Source organism: Phalacrocorax aristotelis, chromosome Z, assembly GCF_949628215.1.
Source record: "Phalacrocorax aristotelis chromosome Z, bGulAri2.1, whole genome shotgun sequence".
NCBI lineage: Eukaryota > Metazoa > Chordata > Aves > Suliformes > Phalacrocoracidae > Phalacrocorax > Phalacrocorax aristotelis.
The window spans coordinates 71,453,475-71,471,107 of record NC_134311.1 but is presented as its reverse complement, the minus strand read 5'-3'; the positions used below and the strand labels follow the sequence as shown (position 1 = coordinate 71,471,107).

Here is a 17,633-nt window from a genome sequence, read left to right as displayed (position 1 = left end):
CTTCAAACGTCAGTCATGTCCCTCTGCTCGAAGCTGCAGGTGAGATGACCCCTGTCTCCACTGCAACCATGTGCCTGCTTGCATGTCTTTCCAGAGACCACCCATGAGGGGCCCCAGCTGATCGCTCTGAGACACACCCATCCTGAATTGGTGGGCTAAAACCAGCCATCTAACACAGAGAAGCAGAGAGAGCACCTCAGCTCAGCCCCGTAGCAGCTACCTCAGTGGGGTCTAGGGTCCTGGCACATCACCAGAGGATCTGCTGGCCGAGATATCCTGCTGGTGGATGGTGGCTGTGTGACACCAGGCCTTTGGGGACAATCAGCCCAGTCCCATGCCAGGGATCCTGTCAGGTTCAGCCTCTCACATCCATCTCCAGCCCAGCCTGGAGACCCTAGGACCCATCTTCCTCCCTGGCAGGTGGGCACTGTTACCTCAAAGTTGCCCAGGAGTGCATGGCTGACGGTGGTGGTGGTCCAGGGCGCTGCGGAGGATCTGGTGCCCCTCCGGAGGCTGCTCCGGAGATGTCGCCTTTGAGAGAGAAGACTGGTGTCAGATTGGAGAGCCTACAGCCCTGGACTGTCCTTTGCAGGTCCCCCGTCCCTTTCTTTGGTGGAGGTCGGACCCAATTTCCTACCCACCAGGGTCAGAAGATACCTCCCTCTGCCCCACAGCCTGAGGTCCTGTGAAGGGGGGACACCCGGGGCAGGGAAAGGACCCAACCTAACCCCCCCCCACAGGGCTGTGGGGTACTGGAGTGGCTGGGCACCCTGAGGTGCTGGGGCTGCTGGGACACTCACGATTTGAGGCGCAGCCCGCTCTTCAGCCTCCTCCCGACCGCAGTGCAATCTGCAGATGTCTGGAGGGGACACGAAATAGAGAACTGTGTTAGGGCAGCAACCGGGAACTGCACACCCCCAGGAGGTGCCATCGCCCCTTGCCCTGCCCCACAAGGGTCCCAGCAGACCAGAGAGGATACCATCCATGGGGAGCCACCAGTGGCCTCTGGAGGGGTGGCCAGTGGGGCAGTGCAACGGCTGCACTGTCTGGTTGAGATGTGGGGTTGCCCAAAGCAGCTCTGCTGGCAGTGAGGGTGTTGGTACCCAAGCCGAGGGTTCAGCACACAGCTCCCCACATTGCAAAACAGGTCTTAGGACCAGCCCTAGTGACAAGACACCCCCAGTCAGAGCCATGCACCAACACCCCCTGCACCTCCCAGGGAAGGGTAACACATACGATGAAGACCCCTGACCAGCCCAGGAAAAGTCCCATCCCCTGGTGATTCATGCAAAATCCTCAGTGATGCCACTAGGCAGAGGGGCGTGCTAACACCCCTGCCCACAGCCAGGCTCCTATGGCTGTAGGGTGGGGGGTTAAAACCAGGGCCACACTGCAGCCTCCTTTTAAAGATGTCCCCTTTTCAGGGGTATTCCCTTCTGGAAACCACACAAAGGGCAGCACAACACAAAGTGATGATGGAGCCGGCTGGCATGACTGGGCAGGAAGATGCTGGAGGGCTTCACTCTGGAAGGGCAGTGCTGGGGGCAGCCAGGGTGGGGGACAGTCATGAAAAAGGGCACACGGGCAGGAATGGAGCTGTGCCCCACAGATGGTGTGTCCCAGCTCCAAGCGGGCCCCTCCTCCATGGGATGCCCCAGGGAAAGAGAGGAGCATACCAGCTCTGGCATGAGCTTGCTGCAGCCTCAGCTGGCAGGACATGGTGAAGGCAGGGACCTGGCCAGGAGGGGCGGGTAAGCAGGAAGGAATTGCAGGCAGCTCCTAAGCTGCCAGGCTGGCTGAAAACCTCTGGAGTCTGCTCCATTTCTGAGTTCATGACACACTGGAGACATGCCACAGGCACCCCAGAATTGCAGAAAAGCGAGTGGCATCTCTGCACACAGCACTAGGGCTCCCACTCTCCTGCCAGAGCATGTCAAGTCCCATTCCCTACTACAAAACCCTTGCCCTGATGGATATCATGGCCAGGGACTCAAGCCATCCCACCCCTCTGCCTTCGTCTTCATTGGGCAGGCAAGAAGGCAGCCACTCTTCCCACGCCTGCCGGTAAGTCTGGCTTAACAGGAAGTTGTCACACACTGAGGGTGGCCCCACACCACGTGTCCAACTCTCACTGTCACGGGGACGTTTTGTTCTGCTCAAGCAAGGGTCTCCAGGCTAAAGAGCTGGCTGCAAGCAGAGGATCCAGTGACTAAAAACTATCAAGAGTGGGTGACAGTCTATAGACCATGTATTCCAGGGCTGGCTGTAGCCACTGTCCTGCTCACACCAGTGCCGCAGCACTGGGACAGGACAGGGTGCTGTGCCACCACAGACCACATTGCCCACAAGGACAGCCCTGAGCTCTGGCTGTCCCCAGGCGATGCTCACCTTGGCTGTGGGAAGCAGGTGATTCCAGAATGGGGCCCCCTTGGCATCAGTGCTGCGGCAGGCTGTGGGCACTGGATGGCATGGCAGGACCCTCTTCCTTGCTGGTGGGGACAGGCCCTCATCCTCAGAGCAGGAGTCGGCCACAGCCTCACCAGCAGGCAGCAGCTTCCTTTTGGCTGGGCAGCTGCTGCCGCTGAGCTGGCTGCTCCTGCAGGGTGTCTTCTCCAGGGAGCTCAGGTTGCTGAGGTCAGGGGTGAGCACTGTCTGCAGAGCTGGGGGCTCCTTGCACCCATTGGCCACCGCTGGCCATTCCTCTTCTCCACTAGCCCTGCTATTGCGAGCTGGGCTGCTCCCTGGCTTCTCTCTCTTCCCACCAGAGTCCAACCTGCCTGTTTGTGCAATATTATGCAAATCAAGGTGAAGCAAGTTGTGGCCACTTGCTCGATCCCCATTCTCCCCATAGTCTGTGGGCTGATCCCCCGGTGAGACACGGCAACTGTCTCTTGTGTGCAAAGTAGTGCAAGCAATGTGCTGGGGCCAGGACGAGGAGGACGAGGAGACGTTGTCTTCTCTGCTGGTCCTGGGGCTGCGGCTAGGGCTGCTCTCACACCGGTGCTCCACCACTCGCAGCCCGCTGTGGGAGAAGTGCTGGGCAGAGCCACACAGGGATAGCTCCTCCACCAGCAGACCATCCTCGAAGGTATCATCATCGTCCAGGGAAGCCTGCCCAGGGCCCCCATCGCGCCTGCCATCCACCCCACCTCCACCCCAGTGAGTTCGTTTGGGATCTCGCCCCCCGTCTGGAGTTCGCTGCTCAGGGTAACTCCTCTTGACAGCTGGCCAGCTGCCTGCCCGTTGCTCTGTGCTCTCAGAGGAGTTGGAGAGATGGGAGAAGATGGAGACCTGGTAAACCTTCTGGCGCTTGATCTCTGTCTCGTTGTAGCCCATGAGGATGCCACGGTGGGTGCAGTGCTGTGAGGAAGGTTCCAAGGGCACCTCTCCACTGGGCTGAGACAGGCTGGGGTCTGTGCTGTGCCCTGGGGGCAGGGACGTCTCCGCGTGGATGTGCCGCATGGAGCCTTACTTTCCTAGACTCCAAGTGGAGCCAGAGTCAGAACAACCCATGCAACAGCAGGAGGGGGACTGTAAAGTGCCACAGGTCAGGGTGCGAGGGCAGGGGATGGGAGCTGGACCCTGCCTCGCTCAGGATTTCTGGGTGGGCCCTCTGCTATGGGGTGCACTGCAGCACAGCATCTGAAAAGAGAGAGCAGGAGGACAGAGATCAGCCAGGGATCGCCATCCCTGGCTGGGCTTCTGGCCACAACGGACCTGCTGGGATGTGGGCAGCTCCCCATACAGCCCTGCTCGGACCTCCCTCTGTGGGGACAGGAAGAGGAACCAGGCTGGTGTGGCTCTCCAGGGAACCCTGTGGCATCACCCACCTGCAGGATCAGCACTTCCTTCCTGGACTGGGCATGGAGAGGAGTCTCCAGCTGGGCTGGAGGCTACTGGGGACAAGTCTGGACATGTGGGGAGAAGGGGTCCTGCCTGCCCCAGGGACTTGGTGTGCTTGCGCTGTTCTGGAGTGGAGGAGTGAGGCAGGTCAGACCAGTCCCAGGGGCTTAGGCCTGTAATCACCCCTTTGGGCAACAGCAACAAGATCTCCCAGTGCTCACCAGGAAGACCTGCCCCAGCTGTACATGCTGAATGAGGCAGGGCTGGTGGCCTATGCTGCCAGCCCCACATCGGGGACATAAGCCTGGCTGGGCAGCCTGGGGAAATCTCAACTCATGTCACAGCTTTGCCAGCTTGAACCAGAGACCTCCACCACCTCAGTCAGCATCTGGGTGGTACCAGGAGCTACAGAGCCTGCCATGGGCTCCTGCACCATCCACCTACTCCTGCCTGCCCCAAGGGCCTGCCCTCCATGCTGCATGGCACCTCACTTTTGATTTTCAGTCCAGTTTCGGATCTGTGAGAATCCTGGCCATGAATTTTCTGCCATGATAAATACTAAAGTGGTTGTAAGAGCTGAGGAGATGCAGGAAAAGTGTGAGGCAGGCTGAGGAGCTCCAGAGCCTTACAAACTCCCTGTGCCTGGCAGCTCTGCCCTTTGCCTGTCCCCACAGCTCTGCCTGCTTTTGTGGAGCAAAGCCTTAGGGGCAGGCATGCAAGAGGTGAACTGGTTCTCCAAGTGGGTCAAGGCTGCCTGTGGTATTTTGACCCCCATCATGACGGGGATGGGAAAGTGGCAGGCCAGGGTAGTAGAGCCCAGGGTTTTTGTTTAAAACAGTGATGAGAGGTATAACCATGCACTAGCACATGCTGGGGGTTGACCAGCTGGAAAGCAGCTTTGCAGAAAAGACACTGGGATCCTGCTGGACATCTAAGTTGAACATTAGTCAGCAACGTGCCCTTGCCACAAAGAAGGCCAACAGTCCTGGGCTGCATCAGACACATTATTACCAGCAGGCTGAGGGAGGTGATCCTTCCCCTCTGCTCAGCACTGGTGAGGCCACACCTGAGAGAGTGCAGCAAAGGGCCACTAAGATCATTAAGGGACTGGAGCATCCCTCCTCTGAGGAAAGGCTGGGAGATCTGGGACTGCTCAGCCTGGAGAAGAGAAGGCTTAGGGAGAGGGTGCAAAGAAGATGGAGCCAGGCTTTTTCCAGTGGGTGTTCAGTGACAGGGCAAGACACAACGGACATGAACTGAATCACAGGAGGTTCTGTCTGAACAACAGAAACACTTTTTTTACTGAGATGGTGACCAAACACTGGAACAGGTTACGTAGAGTTGTTCTAGAGTCTCCATCCTTAGAGATATTCAAAAACTGCCTGGACATAGTCCTGGGCAGTGGCTCTAGGTGGCCCTGCCTGAGCAAAGGGGTTGGACCAGATGACCTCCAGAGGTTCCTGCCAACCTCAGCCCCTCTGTGCAACCCACCATGCCGCAGCCTGTCCTGGCTGCCCCCCACACTCACCCCTCTGCAGCAGAACCCCGCTTTGCTCCGGATTAACTTCCCTGTCCCACAGTGGGTGGTTGTTGGCACAACTAGCTGAAGATACCTGCCAGCCAGGAACCCCCCAGAAGCAGGGTAGCCGCTGTGGAATGGCTCCCACCATCACGGTGTGCCTCTGAACCTCTTCACCATTCTCTCCAGCTCTTCAGTCTGCACAGTGGCTCTGAGGGGAAGGAAAGGGGGACATGATGGGCTGGAGTGATTCAGATGCTTTCCAGAATGGCATTAGGGTACTGCCTGCCCATGGGGCCACACAGGCAGAGAAGGCTTAGCCCCTCCCAACCTCCCAAACCCAAAGGCCAATACATCTCTGCCATCTCAGGCAGTGCTATCACCTTGATTTCCATTTAAACCACACATTCTTTAAGCTAAACTGTGAACTGTCATACCTGGCTCTTATTTCGCATCCCTTTTGCACGCGTACCTATATGAAAACCTGTGTATATTAACAGATCCCTGCTTCTTTCTGGTGACCATTTCATGTCTTGCTTTCCAAGACACTGCAGATCACCACCAACCTCTGAGCCTCCACCTAGCTGCTGGTCTCATGTCCACCTTGTACCCCTTTCACCCACAGCACAGGGCACTTTCTGCGCCTACAGACGAGGAGAAGAGCTTGCAACTGTTTTCTTCCAATAAGAGATGCCTGGGAGGGAAGGCAGAAACAAGGAGCTTGACAGCCCTGAGCCATGATGGCCCCCTGCCAGCTTCTCCCCGTGCAGAGACAACAGTGCTTTCATGTGCACAGCACTCACCTGCTCACATGTGCCCTTGATGCGCAACAGTGATTTGTAGATGCAACACAGCTCCCCTGCAGTCATAATCCACTGGCACTGCAGCTTTGACACCTGGAAGGGGGCAAGAAGGAGGGTCAGCCTGGGCAGCAGCTTGCAGTGCAACACCTTCAGAGTGGGCAGCAGCCGTTGGGCACCCCTACCCTCGCCCCTCTGTGGCAGGGGCAGCCTGTATGCTTTGCTGGCCCAGGAACCTCCGAGTGAAGGAGGAAATGCTACACGTCCCTGGGGACCATGTCCTCCCTATGGAGCCCTCAGCTGGGGGCTCACTGCAGCAGCTGTCCAGAGGGAAGCTGTTGTCTGTCCCACTGGGCATCCCACCCCTAAGCACTGCTCTGGATCTGAAAAGAACAAGGCCAGGCAGATGACATAATCCCTGAAGGGACGCTCAGAGGCACCAAACACCCAAGTGCCCCTCCTTTTCTGGCAGCCTGGTCCAGCAAGCTCTGCATCCCATCATCCTGCAGGTGGGAAGTCAGCTTCAGCAGGTCGCTCGCTGTGCTCGCTGCCTGGCCTCACCTACCCCAGGAAATAGGTTGTTCTTTCATTATATTTCCATTAAGATTTGTAATTAATAGGCAGTCATGTCCAGTCCCCAAGAGCTGGCCAGCCCAAAAGCCACCAGCACCAGTGCTGGGGAAGAGCACCGCCAGCGACCAGCCAGAACAGAGATACAATACTCCAGCTCCCACCGAGCACTTGCAGCAAGGCAAATCAACACTGCAGTATAACAAACCTCTGGTCCAAAACCTCAGCAACAGCTCTTTGTAAAGATCATCTCCTCCTGGGACCCCACACAGGGCCTGAACCAAGGCAGGTAGAAAAGCAAGTGAATGCCCACAGCCGTAGGCAGACGCTGAGGTGGTAACACACTGTGCTCTGCCCACCTGGAAGGTTGCTGTTTCCACCCTCTGTCCCAGGGGAGATTTGTACCACAACTTGCGTGGCACAGACAACTGCTGGGAAGCAAAATCAGCAACCGGCAGCAAGAGTCAGCACGGTGTGGTGGGAAAAAGCCACATCCTTTCTGCGCGTGTCCATGCTAGGACAAATACGCCGTTTCACCTGCATCCTTTCTCCTTCCCACATCCCTTTGCAGTCACAGGCCTTTGCTCCCCAGCAGCAGCTGCCTTTTGGGGCAACGGGTCCATCAGGAGAGGCTGACAGGCTGACACCACAAATCCATCCCAGCTGAGACCTCGATGCCAGTCACCAGGTGATGCCAGCACTAGCCAATAGTGCACACCCCTAGCACAAGGGGCAACACCATGTTTAGCCAGCCCAGATATTGTTTCCCAAAGCACCATGGTGGGAAATGCCAGGATTCTCCAGCCCACCCCAAAGGTGTCTCCAAGTACACCTTGGAACCTCCCTGTACATCTCCCTGGAGGGCTCCTGGCAGCCTGGGATGGGGAGCAGCTGGAGCACAGCACTGCTCCTCACCCTCCTGCAAGTCACTGAGGCCAAGGGAGGTTCCTGTCCCCACCCCCTCTAGTCTTTGGGGTTTCTCCTGGCTGTGTTTAGCTCTGCTTCACAGGGCAGCTCCTCCCCGCTGAGAGCCCAGCCAGCTTGCAGCAGCGCTCAGCCTCTTACAGCACCCAGTGGGAGACCACCCCCCCCCTAGAGAGCAACACAGGGACCAGGGGTGGGGAGACAGCACCTCATCACCTTTCCCTTCTCCTCCCTGTGAGCCAGGCATCTCCAGAGCCCTGCTTCTGGCCACTTGGATGGGACAGGTCCAGGTCCTCACCAGCTCAGCTGAGCAGCACAGGTACCATCCCCTGGATATGCACAGGGGTCTCCACATGCCCGAGCCAAGAGTTTGGCCCCTCCTAAGCCCAAGTGATGGTGGTTTTGTCAGTGTTTCAGCCTGTACTGATGCTCTGACTCTAAGACAGTACTTAAATGGCTTTGCCTGTTAGGGGAAGCCCAGCCAGAGCTCCTCCTGCCCTCTGCTGACCTCCCAGGCCCCCTCAATGCTCAGAGGACAGGAGGGGGCCTGCACTTTTGCCAGAATCTCCCAGCACCTGGGTCCAGCGCTATGCCAGGCACTGCTTTCCTCTCTTCCTCCAGCCCAGTGAGGCTTGGGGAAGGGCACTACGCTTCAACAGCCACATGATACCTGGGCCAAAGTCCTGCAGGGAGGGAGTGTCTCCCAGGCACTGGGGCAGAGATGCTGCATTGCCCAGGGACACCGAGTCACCCAACCCAGATGTGGGATGACACAGCCAGGCCTGGGTGGGGGCATCGGGGACTTGGCTTACCAGCAGGTTTCATTCCTATTAGCACATCCAGGAAGGGATGCAGGATTAACAGCCTGAGGTCTCAGTCTGGTGGCAACAGAGCAGGGTGGTGGGTGAGGAAGGACCCCTGGCTGGGCAATGCAGCAGCCGTACCACATGCCAGGCTGCAGGCTGCAAAAGGGTCTGTTGCTGTTTTAATTATAGTGTAGCAGCCAGAAAGGAAGGGGGATTGGTGCAGGGGCAGCTCCGCCAGCCCAGGGGCGCATCTGTCATAGGGCAGGACTGGCAGAGCCCTTGGAAAGGGGAGCCTGGCAGGACTGGCAGCGCACCACTGGTGCAAGGAAAAGAGCAAGACCTGTGCCTGAAGGGACCACGCTCACCCAGTGGGGATCCACTTGGCTTCCCAGAGGAGTGCTACCAGCCAGCCAAGGGGACACACAGCTGGTGGGCAAGCAGCTTTGGTCTGGGCATTGCTGCCTGGGGCAGAGCGCCATGCTCAGGGGCTGGCTGGGCCAAGACCATTTAGACCACAAAAAAAACCCCAAAACAACCCTAAATTGGCTTTTGCTGCCTTCTTCCCTCCTGCTCCCTCTCCTGGCAAGTGCTAAGGAGACCTTTGCAGCCTCACTGGGGGTGAGGCAGGAACCGTGCAGCCAGGAAAGGAAAAAGCTGTCGTTACAAGAGGGCAAATAACAATCCTCAGTACATGCAGAGTAGAAGGCAAGAGAAGAGGCAACAGAAACTGCAGGAAACTGCCTGAAAGATAAGTCAGAGCTCCATCAGTCCTCTCTGAGCCCCAGGAGAAGGAAAGAAACCTAACCAGTGGAAGTGCAAAGCCAGAAGCTTCCTGGCACAGGCTAAGAACACAGCTTGAGAAGCACCAGTAGGCAGAAAGTTTCCATCACAACCCTAAAGGACGGCAGCACATGCAGCAATGCTGGTCCTCCACAGCTTGACAGATCAGGCTTATCACCATCAGTAGACAGGCAGATGGATGAGGCTGGGGACCACCTCCAGCACCATCCACAAGAGAGGTGGCAATCCAGGAGAGAAGATGGTTAAAGAGATGCTAGGGGAGAAAACTGTGCCTGAAGGGAAAGATGACTCTAGTGGACGTGGCTCTGGCGTGCCCCTGGGATTCAGGTTGAGAAAGAAGGAACTCACATTTGGTGGAAACAAGAGAGGGAGGGAGGGGGGATGAAGAGGGAGGGAGCATCCCTGCCCCTCCACAAGGGCAAGTGCTGCTGGCAGAGGTCCTCAGGAGGCCTCCTGCTGTGCCAGATTTATGCAGCCACAGAGCCTCACTCAGTGCTCACCCCTGTGCAGATAACAGGGAGGAAGCCTGAGCCCAGAGGGGAACGATGGGGCAAGAGGCAGTGCCCATGTCAGGAGTGCAAGCTCCTGGAAACCACCAGAGACAGCTTCTACAAAAACAGACATAACATCTGTCTCTGCCCCACAGCATCCGTGTTCCTGAGGTGCTGCTCCTGCTGCCCTTCCTCCCCTCCCACAGGAGAGGACACTGATGGGGTGCAGAAGCCCCTGGGGACAGAGCAGCTCTCTCCACAGGGCACCTTTCTGGGACTCCAGCCTGCAGCAGGCTCCTGAGGGGCTCAGCAACATGCGGTGCCTCCCCAGCCCCAGCCCCATGCACAGGTGCCGCAGGGACTGAGCCCTTCTGCTCGGCCGAGACAGGATAACACAATGAAACCTCTCCCGGGAGCTCAGGGAGCCAGATCAGAGCTCCTGGCCCAGGGCTTACCCCTGCTCCCTCTGATGCTCCGTGTCTTGGCACGGATCGCCTCCGCACACCTTGCCTGGGTGCCTCGCGTGCAGGCAGCGAAGCTGACAATAGCCTGCAGCTGGGAAGGGGGGCTCACAGGGTCTGCAGGCAGATCCTACTATGCAATGGCCACCTGTGTACAGCTTTCCCCCATGTCCAACCTCCCCCGCCAGCCTCCCCTCCATGCACGGCTACCCATCTCCCCAGGAAAGCGCAGTCAAAGAATGAAAAGCAGCTTAAAATCCAGCAGGACAATCGGGCAGCTCTCCAAAGCCAGCAGCACCCCCTGCCCACCCAGCATCAGCAGGCTCAAACCTCAGTGATACAGCCCACGGCCACCCAGCTCCAGCGTTCGACCGGGAGCCCAGAAAACCTGCAGCAGGCAGGGCAGGGAAATCCCATGCAGCAGCCGCTCACAGGGAGGACAGCCCAGGTTGAGGACAGACCTTTGTCTCTGCCTGCCTGTCTTGCTCGCTGCCGGCGGAGGAAGAGGGGGGTGGTGGGGGACAGCAAGCAAAGATAACACCCCTAGGAGGGATGTCACAGCCACGTTAATCACTTGGAATTCCAGCCAGCACAGACCCGGGCGCCGCAAATATGGGCAGCAAATGGAGATGCTCAAAGCTCTGAAATAATTGGATCCTTTCACAAGAGCTGAGCCCAGAATCCAGCACAGGAATTCAGTCCCTGTTGGAAGTCGAGAGATCAAATACATGGAGAGGCAGGCGCAGCACAAGCAATCCTCAGCCACCGCGGTATCCGGCTCCGCAGCCCCTGGCGCTGCTCTAATCTCAGGTGCTTTCTCAGCAGGAGCAAGGGTGAGGGAGGACCGCAGCAGAGAGCCCAAGCCCCCAGTGGAGCCAAGCTGAGGACCGGCCCCTTCCCATCCAACTTACTCCACTTGTGGCAAGGTGCAGAAACGCTGCCAATGTGAAAGAGGGTTTCGCAGAGGAAACCAGCAGCCTTGAAGCCTTGCTCGACCGGAGGAACAGCCCACAGAAAGACGACCCCTGAAGCTGCCAGCTGGCCTCCACAGCCCCACGAGGGAGATGCCCAGCCCGGCAGGCTTGCCAGCCTGCATCACGTTCCCAGCGAGACACACACACAGCACATGTAGGCTCCTGCTCGGCGCCTCAACAGCAATGAAAAGGCACAGAGGCTTCTGCCAGAAAACAAAGAGGCAGCGGCAGAGCTGGGGGTGGGGAAAACTCTCCGCTGCCCAAGAGGATCCCTGCAGAGGCAGCAGGATGCTGCTGGGCTCCACCGCGGCTACTCACCCCCGCGAGCCCGAAGTGGCACCCACTCGCCTGGCACAGGGATTCCGGAGGGTGGGCCAGCCCTTGCTCCCCTCCCCAAGGCAGCGCCGGGTGGGAAGTGGTGGAGGACGCTAACCAGGCCCAGGACAACAGCTGGCCACAAGGGGAAAATTCCTCCGGGCTGGCTCCACTTCAGAATAAGCTACATCTTTTCACCTCGGGGTAGCTGCCGCATGCCACTGCTCCTGGGGCGACGGTGCAGCCGGCACCGTGCCCACAAGCTTTGCCTGCAGGGCAATCTGTGGAGCCCAATGGCGTTGACCTTGCAGCAGCACGGCAGCTGCAGCAGTCACCCCGGAGCAACAAAGAAAGTGCCCACAGTGAAAGCGAGCCCTGGGTCACCCAGGCATGGGGACATGTTGGCCAGCTCAGCTCCCTTCCAGTCCTCCTGTCCCGCTGTGGGGGCACTGACCTAAGGGATGGGGACCTCAGCCACAGGATGACCACACAGACTGGCTGCTCCACTCCAGACCTCAGAGCCAACTGCAACCGATAAAAGATTTTCCTCCACTGGTGATTACAAAGTCATGCGCCAGTGCAGCCAGTCACAGGATGGACACAAGAAGGCAAACGGGTCCCGGCAGAGGGGCAGGGGCTTGCACAATGCCTGGGGTCTCTGGCTGTGACCAGGGCACCTATGCACTGTCATGTTTCAGGTTCAATAAGGACATTTCTCCAAGGGAGGCATCCCCAAGTCCAAGCAGGACTAGACTCTCACCATACTAAAGTGATGCACAAACATTAGCATTAAAAGTCCTTTTTATCTGATGTTCCAAGTGGAAGAACGATGCCCTGGGATTGCTGTCTGCATCAGAAGCCCTGGGAACCCCATTCCAATCTGTTTAACTCAACCCCAATGGAAAGGTATGCGCTTATGGGTAACTCCCACCCTGTCAACTCCCTGTCCCGGGCTGTGCGCCATGAGAAGTGTGATCTAACCGTGCAGCAAGAACAGCACAACCCACACTCCATCACTGCAAGCAGGCTACAGAAACATGATGCCCTGACAGGGAGACCTGGCAGGGGCTGATGCTTTGTGAGCTGGGAGAAAAGAACAAGGCAATCAGTGGGGTTACAGGACCCCTTTTGCTCCCACCTCTGCTTCTCCTCTCTTCTCCCTCTGGCCATCCCTGCATACAGCCACAGCCATCCACAGCCTCATCTTCCAAGCCAGCTCCTTCTGTACCCTGATGCCTTGTAGCCTGGTCCCGGATGCACAATCCTTCACCTTCCCCACATCCTTCATATGGTAGCCGGGCTCTGCACCCCCAAAAGCGTGCTCCTCTTCACTCCCACTCCAACGCCATCATCCTCCACCATCAGATGCTGCCCTGTTTACATGCACCCCCATGCATAACCCCAACGTCCCCAGCTCTTTACCCATGCTCTGTTGCTCCTGATCACTGCAGCTCGTACCATAACTTAGAATCACAGAATCATTTAGGTGGGAAAAGACCTTTAAAATAATCAAGTCCCACCATTAACTCAGCGCTGCCAAGGCCACTACTAAACCATGTCCCTAAGTGCCACATCTACATGTCTCTGAAATAGCTCCAGGAACGGTGACTCCACCACTTCCTTGGGCAGCCTGTTCTAATGCTTGACAGCCCTTCTGGAGAAGAAATTTTTCCTAATATCCAATCTAAACCTCCCCTGGCACAACATGAGGCCATTTCGTCTCATCCTGATACTTGGGAGAAGAGACTTAGCTCACTATAACCTCCTTTCAGGTAGTTTTAGTGTTGTGGTTTAGCCCCAGTCAGCAACTCCGCACTAGGCAGCCACTCGCTCGCTACCCCACCCCAGTGAGATGGGGGAGAGAATCGGAAGGGCCAAAGGAAGAAAACTCATGGGTTGAGATAAAAGCAGTTCAATAATTAAAATAAAACAGTAATAATAATAATAATAATAATAATAAAAGTAATATAACGAAAAAGAAAATAACGAGAGAGAGAGGTGAAACTTTGGGAGGAGGGAAAAAACTTAAACAAGTGATACAACCGCTCAGCACCCGCTGACCAGTGATGCTGGTCCCCAAGCTGCGATCGCTGCTTCCCCAGGCCAGTTCCCCCCAGTTAATATACCTGGCACGATGTCATATGATATGGAACACCCCTTTGGTCAGTTTGGATCAGCTGTCTTGGCTATGCCTCCTCCCCTCCCAGCTTCTTGTGTACCCGGCAGAGCATGGGAGGCTGGAAAAGTCGTTTACTAGTGTAAGCAGTACTTTAGCAACAATGAAAATATCGGTGTGTTATCAATATTATTCTCATACTAAGCCCAAAACACAGCACTGTACCAGCTACAATGAAGAAAAAATAACTCTATCCCAGCTAAAGCAATGACATGTAGAGAACAATAAGGTCTCCCCTCAGCTTCCTCTTCTCCAGGCTAAACAACCCCGGCTCCCTCAGCTGCTCCTCACAGGACTTGTTCTCCAGACCCTGCCCCAGCTCCGTTGCCCTTCTCTGGACACGCTCCAGCACCTCAAAGTCCTTCTTGTCCTGATGGGCCCACGATTCGAGGTGCGGCCTCACCAGTGCCGAGTACAGAGGCACGATCACTGCCCTGCTCCTGCTGGCCACACTATTGCTGATACAAGCCAGGAGGCTGTTGGCCTCCTTGGCCACCTGGGCACGCTGCTGGCTCACATTCAGCCGGCTGTCAGCCAGCACCCCCAGGGCCTTCTCTGCTGAGCAGCTCCCCAGACACCCCTCCCCAAGCATGTAGCGTTGCATGGGGCTGCTGTGACCCAAGTGCAGGACCTGACACTGAGCCTTGTTGAACCTTACACAATCGGTCCTGGCCCATCGATCCAGCCTGTCCAGATCCCTCCGTAGAGCCTTCCTGCCCTCGAGCAGATCAACACTCCTGCACAACTTGGTGTCACCTGCAAACTTACTGAGGATGACCTCGATACCCTCATCCAGATCACTGATAAAGATACCAAAGAGAACTTGCCCCAATACTGAGCCCTGGGGAACACCGCTTGTAACCGGCCAGCAAATGGATTTAACTCCATTCACCACACTCTTTGAGCCTGGCCATCCACCTAGTTTTTAACCTAGCAAAACGTACACTCGTCCAAGGCATGAGTTGCCAGAAGAATGCTGTGGGAAATGGTGACAAAAGCTTTGCTAGTTCTAGGTAGACAACATCCACAGCCTTTCCCTCATCCACTAAGCGGGTCACCTTGTCACAGAACATCAGGTTAGTCAAGCACAACCTGCCTTTCATAAACCTGTGCTGACTGGACCCTTCTAGATGGGTGTCACATTTGCTAACCTCCAGTCAACTGGGACCTCCCCACTTAGCCAGGACTGATGATAAAGGATTGAAAGGGGCTTTGTGAGCACTTTCACCAGCTCCCTCAGTACCCTTGGTTGGATCCCATCTGGCCCCAGAGACTTGTGTGCATCTGAGCGGTGTGGCAGGTCACTAACCATTTTCCCCTGGACTATGGGGGCTTCATTCTGCTCCCCATCCCTGTCTTCCATCTCAGGGAGGCTGGGTACCTGGGGAACAATTGGTCTGACTGTTAAAGACTGAGGCAAAGAAGGCATTAAGTACCTCGGCCTTTTTCTCATCCTTTGTCACCATGTTTCTCCCCCACATCCAGTAAAGGATGGAGATTCTCCTTAGCTCTCTTTTTGTTGCCAACGTATTTATAGAAACTTACACCGGTCTCCCCCCATCCCCAGCTGCCACACACCTACAGCCCTGCCAGCCCGAGCCCCCTTGCACACACCCCACTGATGAGTCCCCGGCACCCATCTGGGAGAGCCACAGCAGCATCACCTTTCCCTACCTCCCCGAACGGTCACCAGGGCACTGCGGAGCAGTGGAGAAGGTCCCGGCGATGCTGCTTTACCCCAAGCAGCTCACGACACAGGCATCAAAGCTATGCATAGGAAGAGGGAGGAGGCAAAGTGCCTGCGGTGGGGAGGGCAGCAAGGATTGTGCATGCAGCATTTACCCCGTGGGAACTGCCCGTCCCCACCGCAACCCCTCTTGCAATACACTTCCTTTTACCGTAAGAGCCCTCCAGGGGAGGTGCTTGGGCACAGGCACTCAGGCCTCTGGCTCGGTGTTACCAAGCTGCAGCCTGCAGATAAGGCTGCAGCAGCTGTGGGGACATTCACCATCTTTTCCACTCCCCGTGCTACACATCTACGTGGCACGGGGGTGGAGATACCACACACACACATACATATGGCCGTGCACACTCACCCAACTCACCCCCTTCCAGAAGCAATTTAGAAAGTCTCAAGTCTAGCGCAGGCCAAAGCAGTGACATGGGCTGGGCAGGGGTTCAGGCCGTAGGGGTAAGGCTTTGTCCATCTTTGATTGTAAAGAGCTGGACACATCCAGGGCTACTGCAGGGAAGGATTTTTACCGTGAAGTCAATGGCCTGTGCCTTGTCAGAGAAAAGGAAACTCTCTCCTTCAGGTGGCACTGGAGGTGAAACAGAAACACCCTGCTGGCATTAGGAAAAGGGTGTCACAGCTGTCACCTAACCACTCACACTGTTGCCTGTAACGGAGACAAACACACGAGTGCACAAGTCCCTTCAAAGGGAAACGAGGCAGTAGGGGAAACGAGGGAGTAGGTGTGACTGGCATGTCTGACTGCAGGCATACCCAAACGCAGGGCAGCGAGAGGCACAACCCAGCTCCTATTTCATCCTGTGAAACTGACCAAACCTGGTCCGTACACCCTTAACCACCCGTGGGGTCCCACCAACAGCACCTCTGCCCAGTGCACCAACCACCCACTCCACAGGGCCAGGCTCCTGCAGGACTGCCAGGGCTCTGAGCAATGCACACGGCTGGGAATGCCCTCGGGATGGAAGGGGGAATCCACCTGGCACCTGCATGTTGCATGGAGATGGAAGAAGCCATGGCTTAACTGGTGCTTTACGTCAGGAAGAGGCCAGAGAGGACCTGCCCTTGGGGTTATCTGGCAGGTGCAGCCTGCAGGGACTACAGGGCACTAGGGCACCAGCATGACAGCGTCCTCCGTCTTCACAGAAGCGATAGTGAACACGGATGGGCTCAAGACACATATGAATCCCCAGACAACTGCACAGAACATAAGCCCCCACATCAGGCCCTGCAAGACGCAGAGGCCCCCGTGCACACTCCCCTTGCTGCCACTGTCGCAGCCTGTGATTTGCTGCGCCACTTCTGCAGGGACACGCAAAGCAACTGGGGTCAAAACACCTTCAACTCTAATGGCAGACGTGCCGCTGGGGACACATATGTCCCCTGAGACCTGACCTTCCTAGGGAGACGGAGCTCGTGAGAGACTCAAAGAGCTCTCCATGAACTACCAGGAACCAGCTTGTCCCCAGCCACCCAATGATTTCTGTGCAGCTGGGAATGGACCCCAGGGGCCTCTGGGTTCAGACCACTGGACCCAGCTGCTCTTGATGTGCACAGGTGTTGTAACAGGTATAACCAAGACAGACAAGAATGCCCAGAGCAGGCTGCCGAGGAAGGGAGAGCACACTGGGCTCTGAGCAAGATGGCAGGCCAGTATTAATGAGCCCCAGGGAAAGGCTGAGAGAAGCAATTTGAGGAGAGATCTAGGGACTAACACAGCCTCATGGGAATGTCCCAGAGCTTGAAAACCCATATAAAAGCATCTGGGAAGCCTGGACATCCTCCCAGCATCTCACAGACGGGGAGACAGACGTAGCTACTGCTGCAAGTCAGCTCTGCCCACACGCCACAGCTACAGGCAGCCCGCTTTGCTCTGGTTCATTAGTCTTGCAGGCAGGATGGGGCAAGCACGGAACACCCTTTGAGCACTTACACACTGGGCATGGGCTTCTACAGCATCAGGCACCAGGGTCAAAGCTCAGAAACACAATAGATCATAGAGCAAAGTCATTTCTGAAGGCAAGGCTGATAAGGCTGCCAGCAGCCAGCCTTACAGAAGGACAGGATCAGGAAAAGAGCAGCCATGAGAATAAAAGGCTGGCAAAGAAACAGAAAATACTGGGAGCAAGTAATTCTTTCCAGACAGTCCTTTGGGCTCATCTCAGCCTCCATCTGCTCCCTATCTGCTTGGGATGGTCAGGCA

General features: G+C 56.6%; 1 protein-coding gene across 4 annotated transcripts in view; it reads right to left on the bottom strand.

The window, feature by feature from the left end:
* The window catches only part of ATOSB (atos homolog B), a 43,121-nt gene that overhangs the window by 3,076 nt on the left and 22,412 nt on the right, over positions 1-17,633 (bottom strand). The window contains exons 3-8 of one of the 4 annotated variants that reach the window (XM_075078519.1): positions 6,166-6,258; positions 5,929-6,056; positions 5,372-5,573; positions 2,389-3,642; positions 801-859; positions 435-531 (exon numbers count right to left, since the gene is read on the bottom strand). In XM_075078519.1, coding sequence (XP_074934620.1) covers positions 435-531; positions 801-859; positions 2,389-3,462 — 1,230 coding nt within the window. In that variant the 5' untranslated portion in view covers positions 3,463-3,642; positions 5,372-5,573; positions 5,929-6,056; positions 6,166-6,258. Of the gene's footprint in view, positions 1-434; positions 532-800; positions 860-2,388; positions 3,643-5,371; positions 5,574-5,928; positions 6,057-6,165; positions 6,259-11,507; positions 11,583-15,354; positions 15,567-17,633 lie in introns of those variants that run through there. The other 3 variants (XM_075078520.1, XM_075078521.1, XM_075078518.1) reach the window with 3 other exon arrangements.